At 29.0% G+C, this 17,197-nt stretch overlaps 1 protein-coding gene across 3 annotated transcripts in view; it reads left to right on the forward strand.

Annotated features, from left to right (window-relative positions):
- LOC107436524 (amyloid beta A4 precursor protein-binding family B member 1-interacting protein) overlaps positions 1-17,197 on the forward strand; it is a 145,459-nt gene that overhangs the window by 112,969 nt on the left and 15,293 nt on the right. For all 3 annotated transcript variants that reach the window (XM_043041600.2, XM_043041602.2, XM_043041601.2), the window contains 3 exons: positions 14,738-14,840; positions 14,934-15,193; positions 16,598-16,816. In XM_043041600.2, the coding sequence (XP_042897534.1) occupies positions 14,738-14,840; positions 14,934-15,193; positions 16,598-16,816 (582 nt within the window). The remainder of the gene's footprint in view (positions 1-14,737; positions 14,841-14,933; positions 15,194-16,597; positions 16,817-17,197) is intronic.

Raw genomic sequence — 17,197 nt, forward strand, 5'->3', positions numbered from 1 at the left:
ATAAGACTTGCATTTCCATTCTTTTAAATATTAGTCCACATTTCTCTTTTATATTACTTTTATGAATTGGGACCTTTATTTTACTTGTAGAACGATGCTGTATGTAATTTATTCATCGGATGCAACGTGACATTCAGCTGAATGTATGGAATGCGGGTCTATCAAAGTAAACAACATCATGTAAACAGTTTGTGTAATTGTAATCAATCATTCTCAGTTGACGTCACTAACGAACATTTTGATAGCTTGGTCCGCCTCCTATCAGATATTTCATTCCGTTATTTATCAGTACTGGACTCGAATTTATTCAATTATCAAAATGCTAAAATAGTATTTGACGTAGTTGTCTAGTTGAGGTTGTTGTTATTTTAAAAATAGCCGTTAAAAGTTACTTCTATATTAAAAAAAAGTTCGAGTACTCTAATCGTATTTTCTTTTCTTTTTTTTTTTATCTCGCTATAGTGAACAGTCTGTGGTGCTTTAGTGAAGTCCATTATAAAAGATAGTTCACTATTTCCAAAGTCTTTGAAGAAAAAAATTACTTAGCATACTGCTGTAGTATTGTTGGAAAAAGTGATTGCAATAGTATATAGTTTCGCTTTATTAATTATTAACTCACGAAATACTATGAAGTTTCTCTTCTGGAAATTTTCGATATAATTCCTTCGATAATCTTTATAACGAAATTTTTTAATCTGAACGTTAAATAGCATTCAAAATATTCTTCATTTTTGGGCTTTGATGTTAAACTTTTTTGTGTAATTTTTGATGAAAGTTGTAATTCCTCTGCAACTGATTCACTCTCTCATGAGCCTGTTTGATTTTTCTGTGTCAAACGATTCGCTCTCTTATGAGCCTGTATGATTTTTCTGTGTCAACCGATTCGCTCTCTCATGAGCCTGTTTGATTTTTCTGTGTCAACCGATTCGCTCTCTTATGAGCCTGTATGATTTTTCTGTGTCAACCGATTCGCTCTCTTGATTCGTTCTCTTATGAGCCTGTTTGTAATTTCTGAGTAACTGGTTCGCTCTCATATGAGCCTGTTTTTGGAACCATTCTCATTATTCATTCCAGCGAAATGACTCATTTTAAGCACTCATTTTCATTGTGTATTCCTTCATTATAAATTAAAAGTCATAATTGTATACTTTTTAAATTATCACACTGACTAAACATTTTGTTTATTTATCTAAATACCTGCCAAATGCAAATTTTAATCAACCGTAAACGAATAACCGATTTCTTAACTGTTCACGTATGAAATAACATTAGTTAAATAACAATTCGATTGGGGCTACTAAAAACGTTTACTACAACCGAGTGATCATTATTTACCGGGTTGCTAATTTACAATCCAGCGATGTTTATTGACTCGTTCTCCTTTTGGGAGACTTTTCTCGTGGTTGTAGTTGATCGCAGTTATAATGCTGGCTTTTATTTCTATTAAAATGTGTTACCCAAACTAAAATAAAAATTCAAGAATCAAGCAGAATTTTTTTTTATTTAAGAAAATGACAAACAAAAGAGCGAGTCGTTAAACGCCGCTGGATTGGAAAATCGCTACCGGGTTTATTATAATGGGATTATACTGTTATATTTTCTGGTAATTAAGGGTTTAGTCTTCCAAAAGAGATTTCAAAGAGTCCGATTTTTTTAATGTTTTTTCCCTAAGAATAGAAACGATTCAGCAGTACTAAATAAACCTATCCAAATTCTTCAGATCGAAGGCTGGATCTGAAGAGATAAAATCCAATTTTAATGTGAAAAAAAAGTTAATTAATTAAGTAATTACTTTAAAATTAATGCGTTCTATTTACATTTAACTAGCATATAACAACAGAAAAACGCTCAAATATTATTTATATTACAAAATAGAATTCCATCCATATTCTATAGCCAGGTAATAAAATAACAAAATCTGTGATGAATTTCTCCGGAATAATATAACACTCAAATTAGGATGTGGGTTTTAGGTATGTGACACTATTCTGACGGCACATGTCACTCATGATTTTTATTGCTTGTGAATAGGCTTATAATATTTCTTTACCCATTGTCCTTATTATGCCCTTTACCTGAAAAGTAAGATTAGATACAGTTTGACACAGGCTTTGTAGGTAAGTAAAAAAAATATTAACAAATAAATCTTGATATGAGATGCATAATTAACATAAAGTACGTAGGTTAATTAGAGTGAAGATGATATTATTGCTAGCATATGACATAACTCATCAAGCTCCCATTTTTTTGTGCAAAATTCATTACTGATATTCTGAGGTAACAAAATCGATATTATGTTATTAAAATTGAAACGATTGATATGCCGGATGATTTTGATATTTTTTATATAATTATCTACATTTTCTATAAACAGAATTTTATTTAAGTTGCTTCGTATTTTAATAACTTATTTATCATTTCTTATAATGCACGCGTAAAGCTGTATTACTTATAAAATAAGATTCACTAAATTCTTCGAGAAAAGTTTAACTGATGCTAGCTTTCAAAAGTCGCCAAGTATGTATAAACTCCTAAAGTATTATGGTAATTTCCCTTTATATCTACCGTTTGAATTTTCATTTTTTCCAATATTTACAGAAAAATACCGAATTTATTCCTCATTCTTATCTTTAAAAATCTCATAAATGGAAATGATTTTCAGCTGTTATTCATTTCAGTCACATCGTTTAATACCAACGAGTGTTACCCAAATTTATTCTATCGTTTTTTAAAAACGTTCGCTTCATAACGATTTCCATTTGCATTCCGTATACTCGTTTATAAGCCCCCATATCAACAATCTCCGTTATCTTATACTGAAAACCGATAGAGGTATGGGCAATGTATGGAGGATAAAAGCAGAGCTTGCCGTTGCAAAAATTGAAAATAACCCCCCTCAGGGGTGTTAAAGGCGGGGGTGGTGTCCCAGTGAATCATGTGCACTTGATGAAACCTAGCAACCGCCATAGCAACGACAGATGACGTGTCATGCACCATACCCCCTCCCCCCAGGGGATCAGTGAAAATTGTCCATGGAACATCCAGGTGTAGGTTGGAAAAAAAAATATTGAAAATAAAAATTGAACTGAAAAGATTTAATCTAAATTTTTTACTCGCCGATCAATACAAAACACCAATATTAAATTTGAAGAAAAAAAAAATTTCTTTTTTGCTGATTTTTACCCACTGCTGTATTTATTAAATATAAACGAACATTTTATGTTATTCTGAAGATGTATATTTAACTTGTATATTTAAAAATATTTTGTTCAAAAGTAAAAAATATAATGCTCTAAGACTTCTTTAACTCTTTTCAAGTAACCTTAAAACCTTTTATATTATTCTAAAGCTGCATAGTTTAAATGTAAAAAGAATATTTCGTGTAAAAGTAAAAGATATACTGCCCCAAGACTTTGTAAACTGTTCTCAAATAGCCTAAAAGCATTTTGTATTATTCTTAAGCTATATATTTTACATCGTAATATTTTGTTCAAAAGTAAAGGATATAATGCTCTAAAACTTTATAAATTATTCTCAAATAGCCTAAAATAAATTTAAAAGAAAGAAAGAAAACGGAAATTATTATTTTTACTGAGGAAGTAATATTAAAAAGAAAGACAAGATTTAGTATTGATTAATCTAGAACGAAAGATTCTCGTTTCAAATTAATTCATATTTATTCTTTTCATATTTATTCTTCATATTTATTCTCAAATTAATTCATATTGATTCTTCATATTTATTCTCAAATTAATTCATATTTATTCTTGAGATTCTTTAAAATAATTTCTATTTTTAAAATTGAAAATGTACGCGTTTTAAAAAATAGTGTTTAGACAATCGGTTTAAATATTTTTAGGTAGAAGACAATAAATATTGTGTGTAATATTTAACTCATAAAAAATAAGAGCAAAATCGTTAATTATTTCTTATTTTTCTTTATATTTTTCTTTCATTATGAAATATTAATGAGCCTTGGAAACTTCCCTGATCCAACAACATATTTTTGCATTGAATTCATCACTATGATATTTTGAACTTATCTCAGCATAAAAATTATGTTTTAAGCTAAATATTCTTGTTGAAATGAATGATATTTTTAGACTTGAGGTGGCTCATCTTTAAAAAAAAAATAATAATAAGATTATTGCGCAGATATAGCTTTTCTTAAATTCATATTACGCATCGAATACTATTACCCTTTTTTAATTAATTTTCTTTCTCCATTAAACTAAAACTTTTTTCGCTTTTTCAATCATTTCTCTTAAGTTTGAAGCTCACGTGCCATTTAATTTCATGCTATTTTAAACATAGTACATAGTTAACAGTGTTTATAATTAATAACTAAGAAACCATTTCATCAAATTTTATTAATTAAAGAAATGACTTAAAAATCTTTTACTCAAATACCTTCATCCAATTAAGCACTAGATTAATCAAACGACTCATTATCGAAGGAGCAAATCTCTAACTAATTAAAAACTTCGAAAATGGGAAAAGCTATAATTCAATTTTCCAGTTTCTGCGCTTCATCCCTATTTTTTCTTCTTTATTCTAAAGCTAAAGAGTAGAAGGAAGAATTTTTATTCTTTTGTTGAAAATTCTCAAACCTGCTGTCTATAACATGACATTTACCATCTCTTTGAGGACGAAGATTTAAAAGTTCATTGGTCTCGTCAAGCCTTTGGTTTGGTGTTCTATGACAAACTGGGATGATGCGTTGCTATGACAACCCCATTCTATTTCCGCATAAGTATCAGGCATCTCTTCACTGATACTGTGACAGTATTTCCTTTTGATACATAGTTTTGATCTCTGTGGAAACAAATGGGGGTGTCACGTCCTTGTCGTCTTTATTTCAGAGTACTTCTTATTTGAAAATGAATCGATATTGTTCTGCTTCTGGTGTATGGATATACTTTACGATTTCAAATAACAATTTATTTCTCGTATTCAATGCAATGTGTTTGAGTTCGCGCGTTATTTTTTTCTTGTGCTTGTTATTTCTTACAACAACAAAAATGTAGAGCCCGTTTTAAAGAACTTGGCACATTTTTTATTTTTGCCTCTATATAATGCCTGTATTATGCTGATAACTATTTTCATCGGAGCTATACCATGCAAGGATATTGTAAAATAATGATTTTTTTTTAATCGTCCTAACAATGTTAGGTACGAATTGATTCATTCTGAAAAATACATAAGAAAACAATACCTTACTAGTTTAGATAGCATTATTATTTTATTTTATAACCGTCGTCGAACAGCTGACCCAAATTTGGGTTTGCGACTACTAATGTCCAACTCCGTAGCCTCGTAATTTTGAACCCAAATCCAGAAGACAAAGGAACTCAAGGATCAAGTAATGGGAGAAAATTTGCCTTCGTGGAGGACATTTTACTTTACACGGAGAGGAAGACCACGAGAATCTCCCACGGTTAGCTTGACGGCAAGGGGACTCAAACCCATGATCGTTTACAACTGAGGATATTGAACGTCAGCTCTGTGGTCGGTGCAAGCCGGATGCAGAATTCGTCTCTATCAGCCATCTGTAGGATCGTTTAGATAGTATTGCTAGAGAGAATAATTGATCTCTAGTACAAATATTCTTTTTTGAACATAAAATCCTACTGACTTTTCTATTAGTCCTATTGTCCCGCCTTTGATCTCATTCGATTTAGTGTTAAAAATCCCATCCGAAACAGTGCTTTGTTCCGAAATAGCACATTAAAGTTTCTTTCTCTTTTTACCCACTTTACATTCTCCCTACGCATTTTTCCCTTCTTTACCTTTTTTTCTCGCAACCGTAACTTTTTTATCACTTACTAACGGAAGAGTACTTAACACTTTGTCGCTAGGTGGAACTTCGCTTATGTCTAGTTTAAACTCAATTTTTGCAGTACTATTTTGAAAGTTAGTACTGAGGGACTGATATATTCTCACGTAATAAATTATAAAATATCGGTTTTCGTGTATCTCTCACCAAACAATAATAAAATCATTCATTTTAGAGATTACTATGCTGTACTGTTACTTCTTTTCAGCTATGTTTCTGATATAAATAGTAAAAATAAGGTTTAAAGAATTTTTTTAAATTTACATAATAATAATAATGATTCTTTTAGCTCTATTTAATAGCATAAAATTTGTTATCTTCTTTTCTTTAATTTATGAAAATTCATATTTCAAGTTCGTAAATCGGGATAAAAAAATTTGGAAAGCCAAATTTCATTTGAGTTGTGGATGAATTATCAATTTAATGTAATCGAAATGATCGAACATAAAAACTATTAAATAAATTTCAACTAAATACAAACTAGAGAAAAACTAAAACTGGCTTTTAAATTTCAAAATAATTTTAAAAAATCCGAAATTAGCTTTCTTATAAAAATTTTAAACAAAATAAAATGCTTGCCTAACTTTTTTTCATCTCTGGTCCCTTAAGCAAAACAGCAATCTTTCTTTAATTAAATCTTTTTTTTTTGCCACCACGATTTAAATGCTTTTATCGTTTATTAAATAAATTGTATTAGATTTAGAATTTTGTTTTTACTTTCTGGTTTAGTTGTTTCAAGTCTAAAATGTTATTTTTAAGTTAATGTAGTGAAAAATGCCATAAAATTTCACACTTCATTTATAAAAATCTTGCTGTTCTGCCAAATAATCGAAGAACCACTTTTCTTTTCTTTTTTCTTTCTTTCTTTTCTTCTTTTTTCTGTTATTTTGTTTAAGGGTTTGTTCCATTTGTGTTCTGTTTCTATATGTTTTAAGTGTAAATGAAGTGTGTTTAAATATCAAATCTTGAAACATCCCTCCGTTTTTTTTAGCCCTTCCTTTAAGTAAATTTTTATCCAAACGCTAGCGCAAATTGATTTCAAACATTTTCTTGTCGTAAATATGTACTTCCTATTTTTTTCTTTGTTCTTGCAGGAAATTTAATTTGTTCATCTTACGAGCAAAACTGCGTTTTGGGGGGAAATGGTTAAATTTAATCATTTGCTTCGGGATTTTTTGTATATGCTTTTACAAACTTCTGTAATTATACTTTCAGTTTTTATCCCCCCTTATCTTTAGAACCTGAAGCCATTTGATGTTTTAAATGTGTTTTTAATTCTGTTATGGATGGTATTTATATTTTTAAGATAATGTAATAAAATAATTTCTTTTTTAATTCTGCAATTTTAACTAAGCAATTATTAGCGATTTTATTATTTTAGTGATTGTTATACTTTTTTTCAGTGGTAATAATTTTAAGTTCAATTCGAAAAATAAATTTTTCAAAATAAATGTGTTTTAATCTTTAAGCTGACAATATCTCTTTTATTTTACATTTTTCACCAATTTTAGACGTCTTATAGGCCTAGATTTTATCTTCCCTATATTTTTTTTTTTACGGGGAAAGGGTGAATTTAAGAAGTGCTTTAGTTTCTCAAACACAGCAACCAAAAACGGTCAGCTAAGATTGCTACTTTAGTCAACTACAACGAATTTTACTTACAGGCTTAGGTACTTTATACAAAATTATGAAAAGTTTTTATAAATTTAAAGATTTCTGTGTCACGATTTTTTTTTACGTCTCAATTTTTTTTCATGTTTTTTATTTCAATTGCGAACGGTTTCTGATTGTTATCCTCTTTAAGTTAAGAGACAATCTCTTTTTCCAAATGGACGATTTTTTTTTTATTTCTTCAGAAATATTTACGATACTTTTACCCTAAACAATTTTTAAGATACTTTTGCACACTTGCCGTAATATACTTTATACAATTGAATACTTTGAGTCTACTTTAATGTTTGAAAAAACTATCTTCTAGAATATCGGTTAAATGTTTAATTTTAGTGTAACGAAAAGTAATTTTCAAAATTATGCGCTACAAATAAAACGAGCTCTCCGACTACGGAAAAATATTCTTCTCTCACACGCATTTTGAAGATAAATTAATGCTTCGTTTTCATTCCAACTCGGAATGACAGACATTTATAATATACATACTATATTATTTATACTTTATTATTTGATGATAGTTATAATTTATTTTAGTCATGGCAACTTGCCATTTTAATTTTTAAAAAATTTACTTTTAAAAGTAAAAGAGAACAAATAGGTGGTGTGATATTTTCCATTTTGATCAAGGTGAAATAAGCATATGTATAATTTCATAATTATCTAATTGCGTTTATTAACTTTGTTTAGAAATTGTGGAAAATTACTTTGGTGTCACGAAATCCACTTTTTTCCCTCGATATTTATTTATTTATTTAGTATGAAACGATAACAGGCGCCACTATGCAACCTATTTATTTTCCTCATTATCATGACGCGCCAAATTCAGAACGCCTAGAGATGTGAAACATGATATGAAATTCGAAACCAACTAGATGAAGGAGATATCTCTAAAAATGTAATAGCAAATAATTAATTATCATCACTTTACACTTTTGTATTTTTGAAATCAATTTAGATTTTTTTTTCTTCCTTAAAATATACCCCTTTTTTTAAAATTCCAATACATCGCTATAAGAATAGGCTATCTTTAACAATATCGGCACTTTTGCATAAGTAAATTTTGTATCCTCACTACAGCTTGACATATTTATGTTTTTTGTGTTGAAAAGGTGACATATTTACGAGTCGCCATGGCGTAGTTTGTATCCATTGATTTAGGGCGAGTGTCACTGTCAACACTACGCATTGTCATCGTGGGCGGATTTCTTCTTATTTTTAAGAGCACGATAACCCCCGTGAGAGACAAGAAACTTGGCTTCCTGATTCTGTCTTGAGTGGCTAAAAAGACAAAGAGTCCTGTCATTGGAATTGCTTTAGGAATTTGGCAGTTTTTTTTCCACGCTTTAACCTCATCTTCTTTAATACTGGATCAAGTGGGGAAGTGGGAAGGTAGATGGGCGTGTGCTACTTTCAGTTTTATTTGTCGTTTACTTTCTTTAGACTATAGACTGAAACTTTAAATGCTATTAAACTATTGTACCATTTTAGGAACGTGTTGGGATGTTACCGTAATGTTTTAACATACGCTAGAATTGCAAATATTAAATTTTATAACTTTTTTTTTATAAAAACAAGAAATTGCAGTATTTTCATTAAAGAAGCTTTCTTTTCTCAACCGAACTCAGCTGTCGAAGAGATGGAGAGGGAAAATTCTAAATATGCTTTTAATCCTCCTTTAATTTTCACACATAAACAGATATTAGATATTTATAATATTCGGCAATATTTTTCGATGTATGCAAAATACAAGGCCTTCATCGAATCACAATTTGAGATATAAAGCGTGCGGTAATTTAAATTCTCTTTTAATTTTTTCTGACAAAATTATATCAGTACAGTTTTGCAATCAGTTTTCTCTTGTAGGTAGTTAAATATTATTCATTTTTCTTTTTTAAATTTTTGATAAATATATTTTTGTGAAGTTTATGTTACAAAAATCAACCAAGTCGGTTTTCATCAGCCTAAACTGTTATAAAATTGAAATTTAAAAACTGCCAAATGTGTAGTTTTAAACTACTGATTCAAAACCACAAGTTTCATATTTTTATTGCCTTAAACTTTTGAAGAACATTTCAAGGAAGTTCTAAAAATTATCAAGCTCTATTTCTCCTAATTTAATAAAGCAACCCATTGATATTCCATCTTTTTTGAAAGACAGTGGGCTGCCGAGTATCATCAAAAGTTTATTAAGTAGGGGAAAAAAATTTTTTTTGGAATGTTTATCTTTAAAACAAAGCCTGTTTAATTTCTCATGAAATTTATTCGCAGATCTTGGTAATCTTTTATAGTAAACATATAATTATTAGATTAAAAATAATTCATCAAAAAATCGCTTTCCTATTAAGTCTGAAAATAGATTAATAGTAGAATAATAATGAGTCGGGAAAATATCTACTAATATGGATTGCAATTTATGAATAGTTTTTTTACAAGTTGCGATAAATATATAAGTTTGAAAAAAAATCTGAAGAAATGATTCTGAAAAAGAAAAAAAAAAGGAAATAAGCCTTTCTTAGTAATTCGTGAGGTGCTAGTTTTGTAACTTCAAACTAATTCGTATCAAATGTAGATTTCACTGCCTTCGTGATTTACATAATTAGGTTTCTTTGTAAACAGAAGAATTTGTGTTAGAAATTCTGAATCAGTAACTTTGTGTTATTATTCCGTTTCACAAAGAAAGTTTTTTTCCCCCTTTAAAAGAAAAAAGCGAACAAAAATGTAAGATGCGTGTGAATTCAGCAGAGAATAATGAACTACGAAACAACAAAGAATCGTTTTACTTCAGATGTTTGCGTTGCCAATCAATATAAAGAAACTTTTGTCTGAAATGTAAAACTATGCAGCCTAATCAAGCAAACTATAAAAGAAGGGGAGAAAAGAAGGAAAGCTTTCTTGCTAGTTTTTGCTCTGTATTTCCAGAAAATTGGAAGCTTTTATTTTTGAAAAATAATTTTGTGTATATGTGTTGTTTTTTTAAAAAAAATTAATGAATCAAAACATTAGTTATGTGAAACTGTGTGGGATAATAATTTAAAAAGATTTTTGTACTGAATTCTATTTGTAGTTTATAAGGACTATTAGAATTATCTACTATCTGTTTGTAATTATTAGAACTAAGAGAACCATCCAATTTAAGTGATAATATATATAAAAAAAAAATACTTTATAGCCATTCAAATTTTGAAAGTTTCTAGAACAAATAAATATAAAAGAAAACTTGTAAAAAAAATTCTTTTTTTTTTTAATCTTCAAATACGCACAGAGTTCAATTGCTATTAATATGCCCAAATTATCACAATTATAATTGTTTTCGAATGATTCAGATTTGTTTAGTTTCATGAAATGATTACAAATTTATTAACTTCCATATAAATAATTACGAATGAATTATGTAAATAGAAATAATGTATAAATTAATTTGAAACAAGCTAATACGTTTAGGCTTATATACATCTATATATTTTTCTTCTTTGAAAACCTTAATTAATCGTCACGAAAATTTAAAAGTTTATACTTCTTTTTTTAAAAAATATTCATTATTTTTCTCTGAATCATATATTTAGTTACAAAAATCTTTCTCTAATAATAATTATTAAAATGTAAATAATTAAATTCTCTTTATTTATTATTCATTACCATGTGATAGATCAGCAAATATTAAAAAAAAAATTTTTTTACTAGCTGTTTACTAGTTTATTAACTGTTTTAATTAAATTGAAATGTTTACATTAAATTACTTCAAAATTATAATTTTACAAAAATTAATTAAATGTTTATATAAATTTTTAGAGCTTTTAAATAAATAATTTTAAACGATATTTTTCTACAAAATGATTTTTTCCTTTCAACACCCATTGGAATTTTTCTCTGTAAATGTATTTTCCCTGCATGCGCACTTACTAGAAGGAGAAGTAAACTATAACAATCGGATTCTCAATCGAATCCAAACAAAATACGTTTTTTCCTCCATTGAAAAAAAAAATGCGTCAAAACGAAGGTCATGAACTTATCTTTGATAAAATATCCTTGTTAGTCGAGAATAGAATGAAAAGTGTTGAAACAATTATTTCTGCGAAAACCGCTATTGATTTTTATTTATTTAACTATTTTATTAATCTAAAATGATTTCTCATTCAATTGCATTAGAAATGTTATGAATAGAATAATGACACATTTCAAAATCTATTTGATTGTCTGTGAAAATGAAGTAGTTGAAAGGCGATTTTTAAAAGTAGGTTCAAGTTTCATCTACCAGCTGCCAAAGAGGTTTTAAAATTCCTCTTTCAATAAATACAAAAGGAAAAAAAATTAAAAAAACATGAAGAAAATCAGGAAAAGCAATAAGTTTTATTTACTGCTCATAATCTGCAAGTAAATAGAACTCATTAAATAAGTTCAAAATGTAGAGAAAACATGGAAAAAATATAGAACAATGAAAAAAGGGGGTCCTCACTCTATTGTATTGATATATTTTGCTTTGGCTATATTGATACAATGTTAGAAAGCACTCCTTTTTGTGGATATAATCGTGTGAGCTGATGAAAAGATTATATTTTTTATTTTCCAGATTTTTATAAATTTTTTTCTCCCTTTTTTTCTTCCCGTTTCTTGTTGTTTTTATTTTTTTATTATTTTTCTCTCTCCCCCTTTTTTCATTGTTCTGTAATTTTCATTTTGAACATATATATATATATACAGTGGAGCATCGTTTATACGACGATCACTTATACGACGTTTACATTTATACGACGTTTTAGTGTGTTCCCAAATCATTCCTATTCATTTTAATGTAAAAATATATCGTTTATACGACGCACAGAATCGGTTATACGTCGGTTTTTAGATTTTATTCACGTTTATTTAATTTTTTATTTTTTCTTGTGTATTTTAAAAAAGGGTGGAATTTGCCAACATGAATGATACAGAAAAGGGTGACAACAAGAATTCTTGGATGACGACCGTAATTTTTACTAGATGACTGAAAAAACTAGACAATATTATGAAGAGNATATAATGCATATATACATATATATATATATATATAATGTAAAAGGAAGGGTGGCAAAGCAAGATAAATCCACTCTTTACCTCAAAAGTTATTTTCAGAATTCTAAACGAGAAACATGAATGAAAAAAGTCAACATTTACTTCCGGTTTTCGTCTTCTATTTATTTTGGTTTCTTTTTTTTTCTTTCTATTTTGAATATTTCCACACACAAACAAACTTAAAACTTCTTGCTCACGTCATTCCTCGATCAATACTACATCCGTAAAACGAATAATAAAAACGAAAAAAAAAGTGAAATATCATAAATGATTGTAGAGCCTAGTAGCATCAGAAAATCTCAAATAATGCTCTTCTCTGGTAGATGGATTTTAGATAGAAATTGTCGAAACAGAATGTGTGGGGGGAAATGCAGAAGATTCGAAAATCCATTTACGGGTTCCCTGTCATTGTTATTGAACGCGATAAAGCTTTTTCTTGCCTTATCTTCGGGCTTTTAAAAGCATCCAGAAAAATGTTTCCCTCCAATCCAAGAATCTTTTTATCGTCCTCTTTTGTTTCTTAAATATTTTATTTACTTATTTTGTTTGAAAAGAACTTTTTTATTTAGCATTTGGAGTTTCAAGCTATGCATGCAAAGTATCTCATGAATAATAATTTTTTTTTAAAGAAAATTAATAAGTGAATATTTAAATAGAAATTAATTATAGCTTTTTTTGAACCGAGGAGGTGAGTCTTTTTTAAGAAATTCGATAATTCATTTTGTCATTTCAAAAAGTAAGTGATATTTTTTGAAAAATGTAGGTATTTTAAAAAAAAAAGGTTAATTATCCCTTTTTTTCGGAAAGTTCGTTAGTTAATTAAATGTTCTTGAAATTCGATAATGCATTCTGTCATTTACAAAACAATTTTAAGTGGTTATTTTTTCAAAAAAGGAAGTATTTAAACGGGAAATTAGTTATGGTATTTATTTACGTTTGTATAAAATTTAACTGCAATAGATTTAGTATTACTAGCATTTTTTTTAATTAAACACCGTTTTGAATTTCTTTTAAATTATAGGGGTGAATTGATTAATATCTGTTATTTTTTGGTTAAGTTTAGTTTTTTTTCTGTAGAGAAAAATTATTTTGAGCAATGTTTTGAACCTTTGAAACTGCCAAATTCAGTTTCATAGAATTGTTTTATTATAATTATTTTATTAGTTCATAATGTATAGAATAGTATAAAAATAAATGCCTTTGTTTATACTTAATATACCATCAATAAATTTACTTGAAAAGTTGATAATTCTTATAAAAAAAATCACATCTCCTTAAGTTTAATGCTTTTGAAGGTCATTAAACAGATGAATCAATACAAAATTTATTCTTTTCCATCAAATAGCGTAAATGCAAACAAATCTTCGTAATGATTAATACTAGAATATGTAACAGAATACCGTTAATTTTAGTGTTTTTGGTCAGTTTAATGTGGTGTTATAATACATGATAATCCTAAATTATTGTCAGCATTTCATGTTTAAATGTGGCTAATGGCTTTTGTTGTTTTACCAATAAAACAATGAACATACACGCATTTCAATTTGTTTAATTTAATTTTAAACATGAAATGTGCGCAATAATTTTGAACCACCTTGTATTAAACGTGGGAATTGTAAGAGAATTTAAGCCTTTTGAAATCATTTGCCGTTGCTCCAAGTCACGAAGAGACCAAGAAACTTATGAAAATCATTAATTATAAGGTTGTGAATCAAATCAGGTTAATATTGTGGAGAATTTATCAATTGTTCTTGTATACTGCAATCAATTGGTGCTTCAGTTTTGGGTCTTTCCGAAACCCGGATATCGTACCTGCACTATTCATTCCTGGTGACTCCAAGTAAATTTCAGATCTTATCAACATTGCTTATCACGTCAAATTTTATGCAAAATAATACAATAACTAGTTACTTCTATAATTTAAAAACGATTCATTTCAAAAGAAGTTTAGGTTTATGTTAAAAGACAGGCAATGCAACCTTAAATATTAAAAATAATATTAATACAGTTTCCAATCTAGAATTACTTCTCACGATTATTATGCTTTAAAAATATTTGGTTGATATTTAAACTATGATCGATAGTGGATTTGTTTTTATCTATATTTACATTTTACTAATCTTTTTCCCCCTTATCTAGTTTTCCATAATTGCAAAGATAACTAAATTGTACTTTTTATTCCAGGGTCTTGAAAATGTTCCCAGCGGCAGCAAATTATGTTCTCAAAAGTTAACTATTCCAACCCCAAGAATGGACACATACCGATTTTCAATGGCCAATATGGAAGGTAAATTTTTTTCCCTATTACCAAAAAATGATACTTTTTCACTCGGGTATCGCTTCTCCTTAGCTAATTTATTCTAACCTTCTTCCTAAACAGATAGCCAAGACGTGGAGCTAGACGCCATTTTAGGCGAATTATGTGCTTTGGAAGACAAGCTGGATCGAGAAATGATGCCTAAGAGCCAGTCTGCCAATCAAGCCTTAAGCAACGCGTGGGCCAATTCCAGACAGCCGAGCGGTAATGTTCCCAGTCAGAGCAACACTAGGAATCAGATAGAGTCCAAAATTAGCTCTGGTCACAGCAGGTCCAATTCAGGGGGTGGAACAAGACCTAAATTTGAAATTGGAGGTCTACAGGTAATTTGTCTTACTTTGCACTTATTGAAAAACGCCTACTAACTACATATTATATTTTGAAAAATTGACTTAAATTATTCATCATTGTATCAAATATTTGATCAGATTCAATTTGAGACCCCCCCTTTTTTTTTTCTTCTTTTAGTTACTTATATTTTAAACTAGGAGCAGTTAGCAGAGTTTTTACCCTATAAATAAACATTTTGTCAATCTAATTGCTTGATAATATCGATAGAAAGCAATGTTTAGTTTTCGAAAGAAAGCACAAAGAAGTAATTTTGACAACGAAGAATGTTCTTCATTATCAAACCGAAACCATAGTACGTCAGTTTATGAGACATATCACTTGTGCCTCACTTCATGTTGCATGGCTACATTCGCTTGTATTAGGAATGAGGTTAAATTAATATGCTGATCTCTCAGCCTAGTATTATTATATTATAAACCAGTGGATTCTTATTTCAAGCATGCTTTTACCAATTTAATCATCTTTTGATTAATAAAAAATTTAACCCTATCATAATCATTATATTGGGAAACTTTTTTCAAAAACATTTTTCTGATCCGTAAGAAAAATTTCTTTTCTTATCAGATCTTAGATATTTTTTGTATCGCTGATTTCAAATCTGCAATCGGTTTCTCTTTCCAAACTCATTTTTGTAAAGATATTTTTAGTCTAATTTTTGTTAAAATGTACAAGTTTAAAAACTTTATATATGACAGGGGATTGCATGAATGTTGCGATCGCCTTCAAGAGAAGTTAGGGGCACACCATCAGGATTAAAATTGTTTACGAACGCATGCCCGGAACTGTCATCATACGCCACTAAGAGCGCTTCCCTATTATGAACTTTCTTTTTGTATGCTTCTGAACAGATCAGAATAGGAAGGTACCCCGAACCGCCTCCCAGAACCTTTTCCGCGCATGGGTATCTATGCAGTTTTAATTGTGATGATGTGCCCTAATTCCTCTAAAAGTGTGTCGCAACATTTATGCGCCCTCTTTTATGTATAACGTTTTTAAACTTTAACATTCGACAAAATTAGTCTAAAAATTCCATTTAAAAAAAATCTGTAGCTTTAAAAGCAAAGCTAATTTCAGATTTGAAATCCCCATACCCGAATTAGGCGATATCAATTATTTGCAACAAAATATTGCTTCCCCACTGTTATTTACAGAATAAATCATAAATTAAATAACTTTTTGACTGCCTATTTCTTTTAAGATTTGATTACAAAAATTAACTTGCTTATGTTTAAAGTTCGCGAAATAAAATATTAAGAACTCGCGCAATTCTAAGCTCAGAACATAAATGTTGATTTCGATAAAAGGATTGTTTTACGTAAGCAAACCTTTATGTTTGAGTAATGTTTAAAATACATTTATTTTTTTTAATGGTTCAGGTGGATATGTATTCGGAAGAGTTCCTTCGAGCTCAAAAAAGTGACTTGAGTCTTAGAACAGAAAGCCCTGACAATGATTCTGCCTTCTCCGACAACGTCTCCATGTTATCCTCCGAATCTTCAGCATCCTCAGGAGGGGTAAGGGGTGAAGGAGGACACTCCAGTAGAAGCATGTCCTCGCAAAGCAGCTGTATGTCTCTCGCCTCCTCCCCCACTCAGGTAATCCCCTTTTGTCTAATTATAGGATCTTCTGCTAAAGCACCTTCAGTACATTTTTGAAAATAAAAAAATAATTTCTTATTGATGGGAGAGGGGATAAAGCTGTATTTTATTTTTATTATTTCGAAGTTGGTAAAGAAAATAAAAATGTGATTTAAAATACAGGGTTTTAATGTTAATTACGTTTATTATGTTCGTGAGACACGAATTTATATTTGAATTGTGTCCCATTTTTAAATATTTTACTAATAAAAATATTTTACCGTTTAAATTATAATTTACATAAATAATTATATTATTATTTAAAAAAATATTTTACTAATTTGTAAATCAGCCTTTACATGTTAAATACTCTTATTATTCAGTCACTATTTTCGAAAA

The sequence above is a fragment of the Parasteatoda tepidariorum genome, chromosome 4 (assembly GCF_043381705.1).
Source record: "Parasteatoda tepidariorum isolate YZ-2023 chromosome 4, CAS_Ptep_4.0, whole genome shotgun sequence".
Classification (NCBI taxonomy): domain Eukaryota; kingdom Metazoa; phylum Arthropoda; class Arachnida; order Araneae; family Theridiidae; genus Parasteatoda; species Parasteatoda tepidariorum.